The following is an 18,701-nucleotide window of genomic DNA, read 5'->3' as shown; positions in this document are numbered from 1 at the left end:
GAACTATGAAAAAAAAGCAAAATATACAAACTGAGTAGTCCACGCGAAGATATGCAACATCATGGACATACTGAGACAAGGAGCGCCGTGGTCCCGTAGTTAGCGTGAGCAGCAGCGAAAAACTTTTCTTTATTTTAGCAAAGTTATGATCTATCCTTTCGTTCATTGACGTCTCTGTTCACTGTAATAAGTTTAGTGTCTGTGTTTTGCGGCCGCACCGCAAAACCGTGCGATTAGTAGACGAAAGGACGTGCCTCGCCAATGGGAACCGAGAACTTTCGATCGCAAGGTCATAGGTCAACCGATTCCTCCACAGGAAAACACGTCTGATATATTCTATACGACACTGGTGACGGCATGTGCGTCACATGACAGGAATATGTTGTCGACCCACCTAACTTGTACACTTGGCGAATGGGTAAAAAGATTCTTCTACGTTGCCCGATTTAGGTTTTCTTGTGGATGTGATAATTACTCCCAAAAAAGTGATGAAAACATAAGAGTTTGTCACATAAACTGCAACAAATGAATCCAAAAGTCTCTCATTCGCACACTTTTCCCTGTGCTCTGTCAAAACATATGTTTTTTACGTTTTCAAGTTTTTCCGTGTGTAGACCGTCAAACCCTGCATATGTCCAATCAAATCTGAACATGTCCTGGAATTTTGAGGAGCGAAGTTGATTATGTGTGAGTGCCTGAACTTTGATAATTGTCTGAAAATAAAAAATTAAACTTTTCACTCGAGGCAAGACTTCAACCAAGGACCTCTAGTTCCGCAGCTGCTCACGCTAACCGCGGGACCACGGCGTGCGTCTGAGAGACACGTGTCTAACTCTGAATGAGTAGTTTCATAAATTCTTACAAGTTACTGAGAGGCCAGTTGTTATTGTGTGTTTAAATAGTTTGAAACTGAGTCTATTAATGAATACTGTAATGAATCGTTATGTTTCTAGTTACTTAAGGCAGATGTCAATCTGTTGTAGATAGCCACTAGTTCTGGGATTTTTCGTGCCTATTCGTGACCGTTGCTGCTCCATTTTGGGGGTGCTTGCCGAGCCTGTATTGGAAACAGCTGAGTGGGCGGGCGGCCACTTCTAGGCGTAATATTCTTGAATCCCACGAGGTTTCTTGGTCACATGAAATTTTATATTTTACATCCTACATTGTAGGGTGCCTGCCATTTAAGTAACGTGGTTGTGTGTCATGGTATCTGATTTGTTGTTGCCTGTACTCTGAATCACCTTGGTAATACCAATCACGGCAGTAACGAAAGGCTACATTTCCTCGTTAAATTTTAGTAAAGTGTTCTTCAGGTTGGTCATAGTTTTTGAGTAAGTAATTTTTAACTCATTTCACTAAATGTGTAATAGCCCATAAGAGCCGTGGTTTATGAATATTTAAATTTTGAAACTGCTCTCACATAAATGATAATTTTAAAAATGTGTTAATGGTTTTATTTGTTATTTGTCTTGTTTAAATGTGCCAAATAAATGTTCAGTGCATCTGTCGATGGTGATTGCCTGATGTGTCAGTTGGTCGAGTCCCACCACCCCACAGCCTATTGTGCTGAGCTTGTGTCGTTGTGTAAAAGTTGAATTCCATGCTGTGCTGACACAGCACTGTGCTGGGTTTGTCACTGAAGTGGGGCCAGGCTTTAAAAAGCAAAATCAAAACATTATGTTTTTACAGATGTTGTCGATCTGGAGACATTCTAGTATGAAGATTTTAAAGGTTTCCCACATACGCGTCAAAATCGGTAGTGGTTGACGTCTGTAGGCAACACGCCTTCTGCATCAAAAAACATGTTAGCCATACCTTTCCTACTGAAGGCTCAGTTTTGAATTACTTCTCGTTTGGCGAGTTTGCATGATGCGTTTCCATCCTCTGCCGTTTCGTCTCGGTTCAACGTGATTTCACCATGTAGCGTCTCCCGTCATAATTCTTACAAAGAAGTCATCTCCAGATTACTGACACTGTGCCAAATTTTCGCTGTTCACTGTCTTCCACGTTTCTTTGTGAGCATCGGTCAAAATTGTCTGTAACCCCGCCTTTCTCTTTTAGTTTAGTCATTTTGAGCCGCAAGGGGCGTTCTGTGATAGCAGATTAGAGAAGATAAACTTCTTTGCCGAGATCGCTAATAATTACCTTTATTCTAGATTACCGGTTTCGGTAACAAAACAGATGTATGTGGTGCCTTATTCTCGATAACCGCTCTTCAGATCTCGACAGACAGGTTATAGCATTTTTCTTCAAATAGCAGCAAGAACACTCTTTCTCAAGAATTAGCGGGTACGTGACAAACTTCAAGGATGATGCTTCGGCGTGTCAAAATTAAAACATATACAGGGTGGTCCATTGATAGTGACATGGCCAAATATCTCACGAAAAAATTACAAAGAACGAAACTCGTCTAGCTTGAAGGGGCAAACCAAATGGCGCTATGGCAGGCCCTCTAAATGGCGCTGCCATAGGTCAAACGGATATCAACTGCGTTTTTTTTTAAATAGGAACCCCCATTTTTTATTACATATTCGAGTAGTACGTAAAGAAATATGAATGTTTTAGTTGGACCACTTTTTTCGCTTTGTGATAGATGGCACTGTAATAGTCACAAACGTATAAGTACGTGGTATCACTTAACATTCCGCCAGTGCGGACGGTATTTGCTTCGTGATACATTAGCCGTGTTAAAATGGGCCTTTTACCAATTTTTCAAAAGGTTGATATCGTGTTGATGTATGGCTATTGTGATCAAAATGCCCAACGACGTGTGCTATGTATGCTGCTCGGTATCCTGGACGACATCATCCAGCCGGCCGAGCGGAGAAAATAGTATAGAAGTAACAGAGACCCATATCAAAACCGCGCTGTCTGAAGCGAATATAGGCCGACCTCTGTGGCCGAGCGGTTCTAGGCGCTACAGTCTGGAGCCGCGCGACCGTTACGGTCGCAGGTTCTAATCCTGCCTCGGGCGTGGATGTGTGCGATGTCCTTAGGTAAGTTAGGTTTAAGTAGTTCTAAGTTCTAGGCGACTGATGACCACAGATGTTAAGTCCCATAGTGCTCAGAGCCATTTGAACCATTGACATCATCCAAGTGTCCGGACCGTTCGCCCGATAGTTACGTTATTTAAGGAAACAGGAAGCGTTCAGCCAAGTGTGAAACGTCAACCACGACCTGCAACAAATGATGATGCCCAAGTAGGTGTTTTAGCTGCTGTCGCGGCTAATCCGCACATCAGGTGCAGACAAATTGCGCGAGAATCGGGAATCTCAAAAACGTCGGTGTTGAGAATGCTACGTCAACATCGATTGTACCCGTACCATATTTCAATGCCCCAGGAATTGCATGGCGACGACTTAGAACGTCGTGTACAGTTCTGCCAATGGGCACAAGAGAAATTACGGGACGATGACAGATTTTTTGCACGCGTTCTACTTAGCGACGAAGCGTCAGTCATCAACAGCGGTCACGTAAACCAGCATAATATGCACTATTGGGCAACGGAAAATCCACGACGGCTGCGACACGTGGAACATCAGCGACCTTGGCGGGTTAATGTATGGTGCGGCATTATGGGAGGAAGGATAACTGGCCCCCATGGCAATCTAAATGGTGCAATGTATCCTGATTCCCTACGTAATGTTCTACCGATGTGACTGCAAGATGTTTGACTGCATGAAAGAATGGTAATGTACTTACAACATGATAGATGTCCGGCACATAGCTCGCGTGCTGTTGAAGCGGTATTAAATAGCATATTTCATGACAGGTGGATTGGTCGTCGAAGCACCATACCATGGCCCGCACGTTCACCGGACCTGACGTCCCCGGATTTCTTTCTGTGGGGAAAGTTGAAGGATATTTGCTATCGTGATCCACCGACAACGCCTGACAACATGCGTCAGCTCATTGTCAATACAAATGCGTACATTAAGGCGAACTACTCGCTGTTGAGAGGAATATCGTCACATGTATTGCCAAATGCATTGAGGTTCACGGACATCATTTTGAGCATTTATTGCATTAATGTGGTATATACAGGAAATCACGTCGCAACAGCATGCGTTCTCAGAAATGATAAGTTCACAAAGGTACTTGTATCACATTCGAACAACCGAAATAAAATTTTCAAACGTACCTGCGTTCTGTATTTTAATGTGAAAAACCTACCTGCTACCAACTGTTTGTCTAAAATTGTGAGCCATATGTTTGTGACTAATACAGCACCATCTATCACAAAGCGAAAAAAGTGGTCCAATTAAAACATTCATATTTCTTTACGTACTACACGAATATGTAATAAAAAATGGGGGTTCCTATTTAAAAAAACGCAGTTTACATCCGTTTGACCTATGGCAGCGCCATCTAGCGGGCCAGCCATAGCGCCATTTGGTTTGCCCCTTCAAGCTAGACAAGTTTCGTTCTTTGTAATTTTTTAGTTTGATACTTATTTCGTGACATATTTGGCCTTGTCACGATCAATGGACCACCCTGTGGGCTATATGTTTTAATTTTGACACGCCGATGCATCATCGTTCAAGTTTGTCACGTACCCGCTAATTCTTGAGAAACAGTGTTCTTGCTGCTATTTTAAGAAAAATGCTATAACCTGTCTGTCGAGATCTGAAGACCGGTTATCGAGAATAAGGCTTATTATTAGCGATCTTGGAAAAGAAGTTCATCATGTCTAACCCACCTTTCTCAGCTTCCATTACTAGCGATCTTGGAAAAGAAGTTCATCACGTCGAACCCACCTTTCTCAGCTCCCAATGTTTCAATATTATGCATAAACTCGCACCTGCTACTCCCACTCGGACTGACAGTTCCTTCACTGTTATGTGTGTGTCAGCCAAAAATCACTTTGTCAGTACGTTGCGCATTGTCTCGTTCTGCCGCTGCACTTGCCCACATTCATCAGATAATCTGCTGGCCCAACGACTAACTGCACAAAAATCATCTGTGTCATCCCCGTATACCTTCTTCAGTCGCTTGTGAATGTGTGTCAGATTCACATAACACAGAAACACTTTACGAACACGTTGCTCCAGACAACATCAGGGGCAGCAGCCATCTTGACGGAGTGCTGCGACAGCGCGACTTGCGGAGAAAGATAGAATTAAATTTGAATAGAAGCAGGAAAAATGCTTCTATGACCGCAGTGAATAACAAAGATGCTTAGCAAAAGTTGTTTTTTTTGAAAAAATGTTTTACGTTTCTTTTGGACTGACCTTCGTGCATACCTTAAAACAGAAAGGCACCAACAACATCGGAGGAAAGAACAATATTGCTCACATCGCGGCTCATTGAAAAAGGAAGCAATGTGATCATTGCTCGTAATTCGAACCGTCGTAACAACCAGACTGACTAGATAGCGAAGGTATAAAATTTTTAAATTAACAACAGTGATCTAAATCTACATCCATATACTTTGCAAGGCACCTCACGGTGTGTCGTGGAGGGTACTTTGCGAACCACAGTCATTTCCCCAGTTTCTTGTTAGAGTCTCGAATGGTCCGTGGGTGGAACGGTTGTTGGTAAGCCTCCGTGTGGGCTCCAATCTCTCTAAACTTCTTAAACTGTACGCGAGGTGTACGTAGTAGCACGGAATATACTGGCTTCTAGGATCGTATGCTATCATAATTTGAACAATTTGATGCACAGCGCCTCTCGTGCACCGTCTCTCATTGGAGTTGACTGAACAACTCTGTTCCAGTTTCGCACTTACTAAATGAACCTGTAACGGAAAGTGTTGCTCTTCTTTCTATATTCTCTATTTCCTGTATCAGTACTGTCTAGTACAGATCCCAGACTGGCGAGCAATATTCAAGTATTGCGACGAACGAGATTCTTTGTATTCTTTCAATGTATTTCAGTCTGGTATCTGCCTTACCGGCGCACACACGGCCAAATGACCACTTTAGGCGGCAAAAAATCGATTTTCACACTTATAGATTAGGTCTAAACGTCCTTGTATTCTTCACCTCAGGTAACTGGTCCATAGCACTGCCGTAAAATATCCTTAATAATAAAGGCGTGTGAGGGTTTGACAGGAAAGCTGCATTCGAAACTCGAAAGTATGATAACGTGAATTTTTTGATCGTCTCATGCGAAAATCTCGATATTTATCATGGAGGTGGAAGCCACAGGTGTGTTCATTGAATAGACAACGTTACAATTCATTTTTTTATCCTTCTTAATAGTAAATGACGAATTTATAAAAAAATATTTTTCCTTAGACTTTCAAAAAAAGTTCCGCTTAGTACCGCTTTCTATCCTATATATTTACGTGCACTTGTGCGTTTGTTGACTATTAGTATTGTAAATTCTAGGAATTCAAACCAACGCATTGTGACACTAGACTCTTTTCTTTACAGGTAGTCGGAGTGGACGAAGTCACTCGGAATTAAATATGACGAAAATGGATCTAGTTTTAGTGTGAAAAAAGGAGAACTTCTACGAACAATCACAGTCTAAGTGTATAGAACGATTAATGACTCACATATTGGATAAATTTAGTGAATATAAACAGTCAAAAGACAGTGTATGTAAAATTAAGTCAATTTTAAAAGTGTTTGTCTCAAAATTGCTACAAAAGTGGAAAAAATCCAATTGGAATATGGAAAGATTTACCAAATCCAATTCAGAATGGTTAAAAAACGACTTGGTCTTGCCAGCTCTAAGCACTACAACCTCAAACAAAGATTTACATGTGAAAAAACCCAGAGGAAGACCTGCAATATCTTTTGAAGAGAGCTCTCAACGATCAAAACGAAGAATAGTGCAACCAATTATTTCTGAGTCAACCCCAGAGGTTTTGTGTACTGCTGCTCAAAGCAGCCTTAATAAGCGTGGGAAAAGAACAGCTGCACAAGTAGTAAACTTAGCCCTAACCACAAGCCCTCGCAGATACAAACGCATGAAACACATGCACGAAAAGCCATGATATTCGGTTATGAAGCCTTACCCACCCGAAGAAGCCTTAGCGCTCATCATTGACTCTGACATGGGAAAAGAAGATTACATTCATTGGCAAAAAGGGGCGAAATATCGAGGCGCGAACATCTATCCACCTTATAATGTCATAGCACAAACAAAGAAGCAATGTTACCCGAGTCACATAACAATCACGGACACCGAAGTGCAAATTGCAGTTCAAGATATTTTGGAGCACACAATCAAACGACTTGCTCATGTACAGCAGGATGTACTTCTGTTACACCACGATCACACAGCAAACACAGCGATTGAATTCATCTACAAGTGGAGCCTTGACGGTAGTGGTGGACATTCCATTTACAAACAATGTGTTGCCAGCAACTCGCTGTATGGAGAGACCAACATAATTCTATGTGCTATAGTTCCATTGCAAAAATCAGAGGTCACAACGAATGGTAAACAGATTTTCTGGCAAAACCCGAGTCCTTCTTCGTCGAGATATAATCGCATCATTCGCCTGCAGATTGAAAAGGAGACAAAGGAATCAGTAAAACTCCATTAGGAAGCACTTGAGGAACAAATATCAAGTTTGCAGCCAACTGAGGTGACCCTTTAGGATAAATCTTACACATTTAAGCATCGTGCTGTACGTAAAATGGTGGACGGGAAAACGTGTAGTGTGCTCACAGACACTTTGTCAACACAAGCGTGTAATGTGTGCAAGGCAACACCCAAAGAACTCAACAACCTTGACTTACTTTTGCAAAAACAGTAGTCTACGACTAGTTCATTTAAGTTTGGGATACCTGTTTTACACTGATACCTCAGATGTTACGAGTACTTGTTACATATATCATATAAATTGGAACTGAAGCAGTGGGAAGCAAGTGGTAAAGAAGCCAAAGAAAATATAAAAAGAAGAAATAACCACAAAATTCTATCGTGAAATGGGATTAGTGGTAGACCAGCCCATGCAAGGAGGAGGTAACTCCAATGACGGGAATACTGCAAGAAAATTTTTTGCAGAGCCCACGAAATCTGCGAGTTTAACAGGTCTAGAGCTCGAAATTATACAAAGATTTGCAAACATACTAAGCGTTTTATCTTGCGGATTTTATGTTAATTACAGGAATTTAAAAATTATTGCCTCGAAACAGCAAAATTCTGTTTAGAAACGTACAAGTGGTACAAAATGAGTGCATCTGTGCATAAGCTGCTAATACATGGCGCAGACATAATAGCCGGCCGCGGTGGTCTAGCGGTTCTAGGCGCTCAGTCCGGAACCGCGCGACTGCTACGGTCGCAGGTTCGAATCCTGCCTCGGGCATGGATGTGTGTGATGTCCTTAGGTTAGTTAGGTTTAAGTAGTTCTAAGTTCTAGGGGACTGATGACCACAGATGTTAAGTCCCATAGTGCCCCGAGCCATTTGAACCATTTTTGCAGACATAATAAAGGAATTACCTTTGCCTGTGGGGCTTTTTTCAGAAGATGTCTTGGAATCTAGTCAGAAATAATATAAAGGTTTAAGACTTTTCCATGCAAGGAAAACTTCAAGAATGCATACCAATACCGATATTGTCCACTGGATGCGGATAGCTTCAGATCCTATCATTGCGTCCAAGAGGAGGAGCCACATTAAAGAAAGAAAGCCCTTTCCTAAGGAGGTACTGTTAATGTTAGAAGAATCTGTTGTGAAAATGCTTGAAGATAATGGTGACGAATGGATGATGATGATGATGTTGATGATGATGATGATGATGATGATAATGATGATGATGATGATGATGACGACGACGACGACGGAACAATGGATGATTATGATGAGATATACTAACTGTCTTAATGTCTGTAAACTTTAAGTAAAATATACTAATTCGATTTTCAGTCTACTTTTTCATTTTTAGCTACCTATAAATCACGTTTTAGGTTGGTAGGTACTTTCAGAATCTTGTCAAGTCTGAACATACATCAACCCTAAGGTCAGAAACCTTTCTACGTATAAATGTACATATTATTTAACATATTTGAATTTTGGCCGCCTAAAGTGGTCATTTTGCCGGTGTGTGCGGCGATTAGATTTTTCGTGGTCGTTCCTCTTTAAATCCCTCCGTATACATATTGCTAGATACTTTTTGTAAGTGAGTTCTTTCAGCGATTCTTCTGCAATCGTATAATCGTACAATAAACGGTCTTCCTGCATTAAGCCACAATTTTCTAGCGTTGCGACTTGCGCGTATACAACAGCATCAACCGCGCAAGGACTCATGGACTTTCCGAGGTTCTGTACGAGTGGCGTTCAGTAACTAATGCAACGCTTTTTTGAGACCAGTTTCAGTTGAAAAAGGCGGAATTTGCTGTGCGACGTCGAGGAATATTACGCTTCAGCCCCTATAGTTCCCTGATGTTCCAAGAAGTGACGTTTTTATGTGTAGCCTTCAAAATGGCGCCTATAACGGAGTTGCGTTCCAAGTAGAGAGTTGTCACTGAGTTTCTTTTAACGGAAAACCAGAGCGTTGCAGGTATTCATAAGCGCTTGCAGAATGTCTTCAGAGTCCTGGCACGGTTAGTCGTTGGGCGAAGCGTCTGTCATCATCGCAACGAGGTCGCGCAAACCTGTCCAATGTCCTGCATACCAGCCAGCCACACACAGCTGTGACTCCTGCAATGCTGGAACGTGCGGACACTCTCATTCGAGATCATCGACGGATCCCAATCAAGCAATTCGCTGCTCAACTGGTCTTCTCTGTTGGTAGTGCTGACACTTGAAAGGTGGCTACACTAAGTCACAGCGCCAGAGATTGCGCCAAAGATTATTATTCCGCCGCCTCCACTGGTGCAGTAGTAGTTCACAGGTTGTCGAGGGCAGTAGTAGTTCAGAAGATGTCGAGTGCAGTTGTTGTTCTGTTGGGCGAGAGAGCAGATGCTGTTCGGTTGGTGTAATGTATAGGTGGAAGATGTTGCAATTATCACAGTGTATTTTTCGTCAATACACATTGAGGTAAAAAAAAAGTATTACAGATTTCTGTAATGACAATGCCTTTTGGTCACAGATTCAGTCAACAAAGCATCTGGCTCGTGTTCATGTATTAGACTTATAATTCTGGTTTCTATGTGCAATTATAGTATTTCTGGTTTTTCAATTACTTTATTGTAAGTGGTGTTTAAAATGTCTTGTCTTATTGAGGAAGAACCGAGCCAGATACATGTACGTTGAGTCACACTACCACACACAGAACAGTTACACTTGTGCTTTGTTGTTTCGTAGCTTTTATAGTTGCAGGGGACTTATTTAATCAATTGTGTTAATGGAAATTTCTTGTCATTCTTTATTTTTATTTTATGCAGTCAGATTGCGTGCTAATACTAGTCAGGGCCAACCGGTTACGAGACTTCGTAACCGGCCACACAGCTACTAAAGCTACTGGATTTATCCTTTCTTTTTAATTAAGCCCCCATGCATACTCTCATCCACGAGTTGGGATAAGCAAAGGTGGGTGCCCACTGGTTTCCTCGTCGCCTAACAGACACCATAAAGAGCAACGAAGGATCACCTGCGCGGAATTGCTTGCACGTTACGGGGCTGATCGTGTCAATTTTTGTCGAAAATCGTCACAGGTGATAAAACACGGCTTCATCACTTCGAACAGGAAACAGAACGGCAATCCATGGAGTGGCGCCGCACCACCTCTCCTCTGAAGAAAAAATTCAAAGCCGCACGCTGAGGCGGTGAAGTCATGGTGATGGTCTTCTGCGATTCTTAAAAGCTTATTCTGTTTGATATCTTCCCTCATGGTGCAATAATTAACTAGGAAGTGTAATGTGCTACCCTCAGGAAATTGAACATACTACTTCATCGCGTTCGTCACTACAAAAATGGAAACAAACTTCTCCTTCTATGTCCGCAGCTCGTGGTCTCGCGGTCGCTTTCTCTCTTCCCGAGCACGGGGTCCCGGGTTCGATTCCCGGCGGGATCAGGGATTTTCACCTGCCTCGAGATGACTGGGTGTTCGTGTTGTCCTCATCATTTGGACTGAGCAAAAGTTGGGAATTTGTACAGGCGCTGATAACCGCGCAGTTGAGCGCCCCACAAACCAAACATCATCATCATCATCATCATCATCATTCTCCTTCAATATGACAATTCGAGGCCTGACGCAAGTCTGTGCACTCGAGAGACCCTCAGAAAACTTCACTGGCCTGTTCTCCCTCATCCACCCTACAGCCCGGAACTCCTACCTTCCGACTCCCATCTGTTTGACCCAAAAAAGAATGCACTCCACGGAAGCAGTACGACGATGATGGGGATGTTATTGGTGCAGTAAGATGTTGGCTCCGGCGTCGGCCAGTAGAGTGGTACCATGCGAGCATATAAGCAGTGCGTGGACAAACAAGGTGAGAATGTGGGTCTCGCGGAAGGCGTGCGCGAGATACACTCCTGGAAATGGAAAAAAGAACACATTGACACCGGTGTGTCAGACAGACCATACTTGCTCCGGACACTGCGAGAGGGATGTACAAGCAATGATCACACGCACGGCACAGCGGACACACCAGGAACCGCGGTGTTGGCCGTCGAATGGCGCTAGCTGCGCAGCGTTTGTGCACCGCCGCCGTCAGTGTCAGCCAGTTTGCCGTGGCATACGGAGCTCCATCGCAGTCTTTAACACTGGTAGCATGCCGCGACAGCGTGGACGTGAACCGTATGTGTAGTTGCCGGACTTTGAGCGAGGGCGTATAGTGGGCATGCGGGAGGCCGGGTGGACGTACCGCCGAATTGCTCAACACGTGGGGCGTGAGGTCTCCACAGTACATCGATGTTGTCGCCAGTGGTCGGCGGAAGGTGCACGTGCCCGTCGACCTGGGACCGGACCGCAGCAACGCACGGATGCACGCCAAGACCGTAGGATCCTACGCAGTGCCGTAGGGGACCGCACCGCCACTTCCCAGCAAATTAGGGACACTGTTGCTCCTGGGGTATCGGCGAGGACCATTCGCAACCGTCTCCAGGAAGCTGGGCTACGGTCCCGCACACCGTTAGGCCGTCTTCCGCTCACGCCCCAACATCGTGCAGCCCGCCTCCAGTGGTGTCGCGACAGGCGTGAATGGAGGGACGAATGGAGACGTGTCGTCTTCAGCGATGAGAGTCGCTTCTGCCTTGGTGCCAATGATGGTCGTATGCGTGTTTGGCGCCGTGCAGGTGAGCGCCACAATCAGGACTGCATACGACCGAGGCACACAGGGCCAACACCCGGCATCATGGTGTGGGGAGCGATCTCCTACACTGGCCGTACACCACTGGTGATCGTCGAGGGGACACTGAATAGTGCACGGTACATCCAAACCGTCATCGAACCCATCGTTCTACCATTCCTAGACCGGCAAGGGAACTTGCTGTTCCAACAGGACAATGCACGTCCGCATGTATCCCGTGCCACCCAACGTGCTCTAGAAGGTGTAAGTCAACTACCCTGGCCAGCAAGATCTCCGGATCTGTCCCCCATTGAGCATGTTTGGGACTGGATGAAGCGTCGTCTCACGCGGTCTGCACGTCCAGCACAAACGCTGGTCCAACTGAGGCGCCAGGTGGAAATGGCATGGCAAGCCGTTCCACAGGACTACATCCAGCATCTCTACAATCGTCTCCATGGGAGAATAGCAGCCTGCATTGCTGCGAAAGGTGGATATACACTGTACTAGTGCCGACATTGTGCATGCTCTGTTGCCTGTGTCTATGTGCCTGTGGTTCTGTCAGTGTGATCATGTGATGTATCTGACCCCAGGAATATGTCAATAAAGTTTCCCCTTCCTGGGACAATGAATTCACGGTGTTCTAATTTCAGTTTCCAGGAGTGTAGTCCCTGCAGTCGCGCTATCCTCTGTGCCCTCGGTGGCTCAGATGGATAGAGCGTCTGACATGCAAACAGAAGATCCCGGGTTCGAGTCCCGGTCGGGGCACGCAATTTCACCTGTCCCCGTTGATGTATATCAACGCCTGTTAGCAGCTGCAGTTATTAACGTAATTCTACTTCCCAGTGAGGTGTCGTAATGCCGTGGCATTGAACGGAGAGAATGTTGAAAATAAGGGTTTTGTAGCCAAAAGAGTGGGGAATCCTGAATAAAAACAACCTACTTTCAGGAAAAAAAAACGTTGCATTACTTATTAAACGCCCCTCGTATTAGGTCACATGTATATATTGTGAAAAGTAGTGGTCCTGTAACACTCCCTCGGGGAGCGGCCAAAGCTACTTGTGTATCTGAAGACATCTCTCGGTTGACAATGACGTGTTGTGTTTGATAGAAACTGTTCACTCAGTCACACAGTTGGTCTGACAGTGGATACGCTCGTATTTTTTTCATTAGAGCTGCAGAGCGGAAGTATGTTCAGTCGTCGTTGGTCCCTTTCTTGCAGGATCTTTTTCCGTCCGCAGCGACGTCGGAGATTTGAGGTTTTACCGGATTTCTAATATTCACGGTACACTCGTGGAATGGTCGTACGGGAAAATCCCAACTTCATCGCTACCTAAGAGGTGGACGTGCGCTCACTAGAACACCATGTTCAAACTCACTTACATCTTGATAACCTGCCTGTGTAGCAGCAGTAATCGATCTACGCCAGACACTTTTCTTACACAGGCGTTGTCGACCATTGCGTATTGTGCCTGTTTACGTATCTACGTTTTTGAATATGCATGTCTATACCAGTTTCTTTGGCGCTTCAGTGAAGTTCGTGTGCGTGCTGTTTGGGCAATGCTGGATGCTCGTGTGTTGCCTATAGTCCATCAAATTATGATCCAGCGAGTGGTGAAGTCTTTGCAAATGCAAGGAGGTCCCTCTGAACATTATCTCTAAAGTGAACGTTGCTTGTACCTGTATGTACCGGCTCTGTGAACATAAGGCAGGACGTCAACCGTACAGAATGAAATTATTGTGCTCAGAATAATGTGCAATCTAATGTAGCCTGCCTATTTTGTTTTTTTAACCTCATTGGATGCAAACGATGTCATTGTATCCACTATCATTCTCTATTGGCTTTATTTGTGTCACGGATGAAACAAAGTGGTCGTTTATGTCTGTGAGTGTCATGTTATATCTTAATGGTTAAATAAAGGTCACAGTAACAGAAAAAAATACACAAGATACCGCGTTGAGGAGATGTAAACTGGATACAATTTGATGCTTTAACTTAAAAAAAAAGAAGTGTTTGGCGAACGCGACTCCAACATTAGCGAGTCTGCTCAGTCACTCTCCACAGCATTCCTTCATCTCACTGGCCTAATGGGACCGCTCGAACAGAGTGCAGACTTCTCGCTACCTGTTCTTGGCCACGCTGTACGCAGTTATAGTGTTGTCAGAGCTCGTTTCTTAAACAGCCTTTCTATTAAACCTACAGACAGGACTAAGTCCTTCTAGATGCAATTTTGTCTTGAATTGGGACGCCGATCGCAAGTGCGGTATTTTTTTCTACACCCTGTATATCATAATAAATTTAGCGATCAATGTATGGAATTCAGGAAATGCCAGTTTTGTGTGTGTGTGTCCTCATTACCTTCTCGTAGAACGTAATGACTTCTGATAGAAGGGATCAATGTGCAGATCAGGTTTACTGCTAACAGGAGGGCAACAATAATCTTTTGTGCTACTAATTAGTAACGGAGAAGGCCGTTTTGAGTTTGAACATTTTGCAGGATATCTGCTTCAAAATAAATTACTGGTAGAAGCACTCCAAACTTAAAAATAAGATTCCATCTCTTTCTTCCGTACTGGTTGGCTATGACTTTCTTTCTTATTTTTAAATACAACTTTCAAATACAGTAATAGTAATTGCAACGAAAATGTCATTTTTTGACAAAGATTCCTCAGATAAAATTAGTCACAAACTTTGTCACAAGCATTACCATTACATTACCCTTAGTCTATATTTTATTTCGAAATAGGTAACAGAATGTGATTGACAGGCAACACATTTAATCAAAGGTATATCTCATTATTCACACGGTTTCGTATTCTGGAGACCAATTAAAAATGAGTTATATATTGGCGTTCTTCGTCACGATGGTCGAAAAGAGAATACTTGTCACTATAATCAATGAGTATTAAGGTTAATTTTCTCATATAAATCTCGGTCAACAAATCATAAATAGAGAGTAGTACTGGTCAGTGCACTCGTAACGAGTTCTCACAAAATGAAAGTGAATGACATTCGACGTCATTTCTTCCAGCTGGATCAGTTCTCAGGTAAGAATTATGCTCGATGTGAAGCATTACGTTTTGTTGCTTCCGAGTCAGTCGTGAAGGAATACAATGAGCACCAGATGCGGAGACGTTCCAAAACAAACAATCGCGTATCTCTTCAGCGACATGCTCTGATAGTCCTACCGCTTTCAAGCAGAACCTGTATCTCTTCTAAAGTCTTCCCCTTCGTTTCAGGCAGTAACAGGTACACGTAGAGCGAGGCGAGCAAGGAGCAAGCTGCGAACAGAAAGAAGGGCCCATAGTTGCCAACGGCGATGGAAATGTCCTCGAAGAACCTCGTCACCAGGAAGCACATGGTCCACGAAACACAGGCAGCTGCAGGTAGAGCCACAGACTTGACGTTCTGCGCGAAGATCTCCCCTGTAACGGTGAACGGTAGGCCGCCGTATCCTGCAACAATACAAAGATGTAGCAGATAAGCTTTTCTGGGTAATGCTCAACGCACATCAGATCAAAGACATCATCATCTGTGAGGCGGAAAGCAAAGAGGAACCTCTTGTCGAAAATTTTCGACTTTGAGTTGTTAATATTTTCAAATTAAGTCTTAAATGGTTCAAATGGCTCTGAGCACTATGGGACTTAACATCTGTGGTCATCAGTCCCCTAGAACTTAGAACTACTTCAACCTAACTAACCTAAGGACATCACACACATCCATACCCGAGGCGGGATTCGAACCTGCGACCGTAGCAGTCGCGCGGTTCCGGACTGAGCGCCTAGAACCGCTAGACCACCGCGACCGGCTTAAGTTTTAAGTTCTGAATAATCTGCTGCAATAATCTTGGCTTTATTATTATTTTTTGTTTGTTTAAGTTACAAAAAACAAAGAACAGACACCATTCTCATTCTGCAGCCACTTATGAATCAAGACACAAAGAATTAAAGACATTAGCTGCCGGTGGCCACTGAGTTACATCAACGGAGCAAGTTGAACATTTGTGCCAGACCAGAATTGGAACCCAGGTCTCCTGCTTACAAGGCAGTTGTGCTGACCACTTTGTCCAGATGTCGTAGTCTGTACACAGTGGTCAGCATACCTGCACGGACTTTCTTAGCACGGCTCCCGTCGGACTCATTCTCAAGTAATACCACACACTACTGATGTAGCGCCCCTGCACATTAACCTCATTACTAACGGCATCTCGCCGATTCCTGTAAGCGTTTGATAAGTTTTCAACTTTCTCCATTTATATATACCAACGCCCACAGGCAGAAAATTTCTTTAATTCCTTTGTTCCTTGATTAATGCCATACCCAACGAAAGGATGTTCAAATATAAACATCTCGGTACTTGGATCAATGACATACTTAATAACACCCAGGGAATTAACAGCAGAATTTAACACTGTCATTCATGAGATGAGACTCTTCTTTCAAATGGTAGGGCAAGCACGGTTAATGACACCACAATGAAGACGTCTGAAGCATTCGAGATGTGACTGTATTGACGAGTGTCAGCACTTTCACAACGGAACCCGAGTAGGACTCGAGCAACGTCAGTTAGTCAGACGGCCTTACCCGAGTCTTGTCCGTGCATTGTGTAATATTTCGTAGCTGCCACTGCGATTTGTTGCCTAAATCTTTAACCGTGTACTCAACACAAGAAGAGAACTACTTTGTGCTATCAAGTAGTATTCGAACTCTGAGTCAGAGTATGTTTCTGCATCGTGCTGCGTCCATTCTACTTTCGTCTGTCAGTAAGAGCCAGAAGGGAAAAACTTGCCGAAAAGAAACGTCGTGGTGGTGTCCGAATTGTGATGTAGCTCTTTGTGTGTCCAAGCATCTCAAAACATACACATTATGGCAAGTTATGTGTAAGAACAGCGTTTACATTTTTTTTTCTGGATAGCAATGCCGTGTGGTAGGGCCTCCCGTCGGGTAGACCGTTCGCCTGGTGCAAGTCTTTCGATTTGACGCCACTTCGGCGACTTGTGTGTCGATGGAGATGAAATGATGATAAGGACAACACAACACCCAGTCCCTGAGCGGAGAAAATCTCCGATCCAGCCGGGAATCGAACCCGGGCCGGTAGGTATGACATTCCGTCGCTCTGACCACTCAGCTACCAGGGGCGGACTTTTTCGAAATACAATCGTAGTTCAGTAGAACGCATATCTGCTAACTTTACTATCTCTTAAGCCATATTTTACGAATAGTTAAAGTACGTTTCATCGTTTCAAATAACACAGCAAGTGAATTTATCTCGTTTACAAAATTGGTTCAAATGGCTCTGAGCACTATGGGACTTAACATCTGAGGTCATCAGTCCGCTAGAACTTAGAACTACGAGCGAAGTTCAATAAGTAATGCAACACATTTTTTCTCTCGGTCAATTTTGGTTGAAAAAACCGGAAATTTCTTGTGGAATATTTTCAAACATTCCCGCTTCGTCTCGTATAGTTTCATTGACTTCCGACAGGTGGCAGCGCTGTACGGAGCTGTTAAAATGGCGTCTCTAACGGATGTGCGTTGCAAACAACGGGAAGTGATCGAGTTTCTTTTGGCGGAAAACCAGGGCATCTCAGATATTCATAGGCGCTTGCAGAATGTCTACGGTGATCTGGCAGTGGACAAAAGCACGGTAAGTCGTTGGGCAAAGCGTGTGTCATCATCGCCGCAAGGTCAAGCAAGACTGTCTGATCTCCCGCGTGCGGGCCGGCCGTGCACAGCTGTGACTTCTGCAATGGCGGAGCGAGCGCACACACTCGTTCGAGATGATCGACGGATCACCATCAAACAACTCAGTGCTCAACTTGACATCTCTGTTGGTAGTGCTGTCACAATTGTTCACCAGTTGGGATATTCAAAGGTTTGTTCCCGCTGGGTCCCTCGTTGTCTAACCGAACACCATAAAGAGCAAAGGAGAACCATCTGTGCGGAATTGCTTGCTCGTCATGTGGCTGAGGGTGACAATTTCTTGTCAAAGATTGTTACAGCCGATGAAACATGGGTTCATCACTTCGAACCTGAAACAAAACGGCAATCAATGGAGTGGCGCCACACCCACTCCCCTACCAAGAAAAAGTTTAAAGCCACACCCTCAGCCGGTAAAGTCATGGTTACAGTCTTCTGGGACGCTGAAGGGGTTATTCTGTTCGATGTCCTTCCCCATGGTCAAACGATCAACTCTGAAGTGTATTGTGCTACTCTTCAGAAATTGAAGAAACGACTTCAGCGTGTACGTAGGCACAAAAATGTGAACGAACTTCTCCTTCTTCATGACAACGCAAGACCTCACACAAGTCTTCGCACCCGAGAGGAGCTCACAAAACTTCAGTGGACTGTTCTTCCTCATGCACCCTACAGCCCCGATCTCGCACCGTCGGATTTCCATATGTTTGGCCCAATGAAGGACGCAATCCGTGGGAGGCACTACGCGGATGATGAAGAAGTTATTGATGCAGTACGACGTTGGCTCCGACATCGACCAGTAGAATGGTACCGTGCAGGCATACAGGCCGTCATTTCAAGGTGGCGTAAGGCCGTAGCATTGAATGGAGATTACGTT

At 44.1% G+C, this 18,701-nt stretch overlaps 1 protein-coding gene and 1 non-coding gene across 2 annotated transcripts in view; one reads left to right on the top strand and one right to left on the bottom strand.

Moving 5' to 3' along the window:
* The first annotated feature begins 12,820 nt into the window (after positions 1 to 12,820).
* Trnaa-ugc (transfer RNA alanine (anticodon UGC)) lies at positions 12,821 to 12,895 on the top strand. Its single transcript has one exon. It is a non-coding gene; the product is annotated as a tRNA-Ala (tRNA).
* Positions 12,896 to 15,290: 2,395 nt separating this feature from the next.
* Positions 15,291 to 18,701, bottom strand: part of LOC126474206 (facilitated trehalose transporter Tret1-like) — a 52,423-nt gene continuing 49,012 nt past the window's right edge. The window contains exon 5 of the mRNA XM_050101670.1: positions 15,291 to 15,583. Coding sequence (XP_049957627.1) covers positions 15,291 to 15,583 — 293 coding nt within the window. The remainder of the gene's footprint in view (positions 15,584 to 18,701) is intronic.

The sequence above is a fragment of the Schistocerca serialis genome, chromosome 4 (assembly GCF_023864345.2).
Source record: "Schistocerca serialis cubense isolate TAMUIC-IGC-003099 chromosome 4, iqSchSeri2.2, whole genome shotgun sequence".
Classification (NCBI taxonomy): Eukaryota; Metazoa; Arthropoda; class Insecta; order Orthoptera; family Acrididae; genus Schistocerca; species Schistocerca serialis.
The sequence above is the reverse complement of the archived record's forward strand: the minus strand, read 5'-3'. Positions and strand labels throughout refer to the sequence as shown.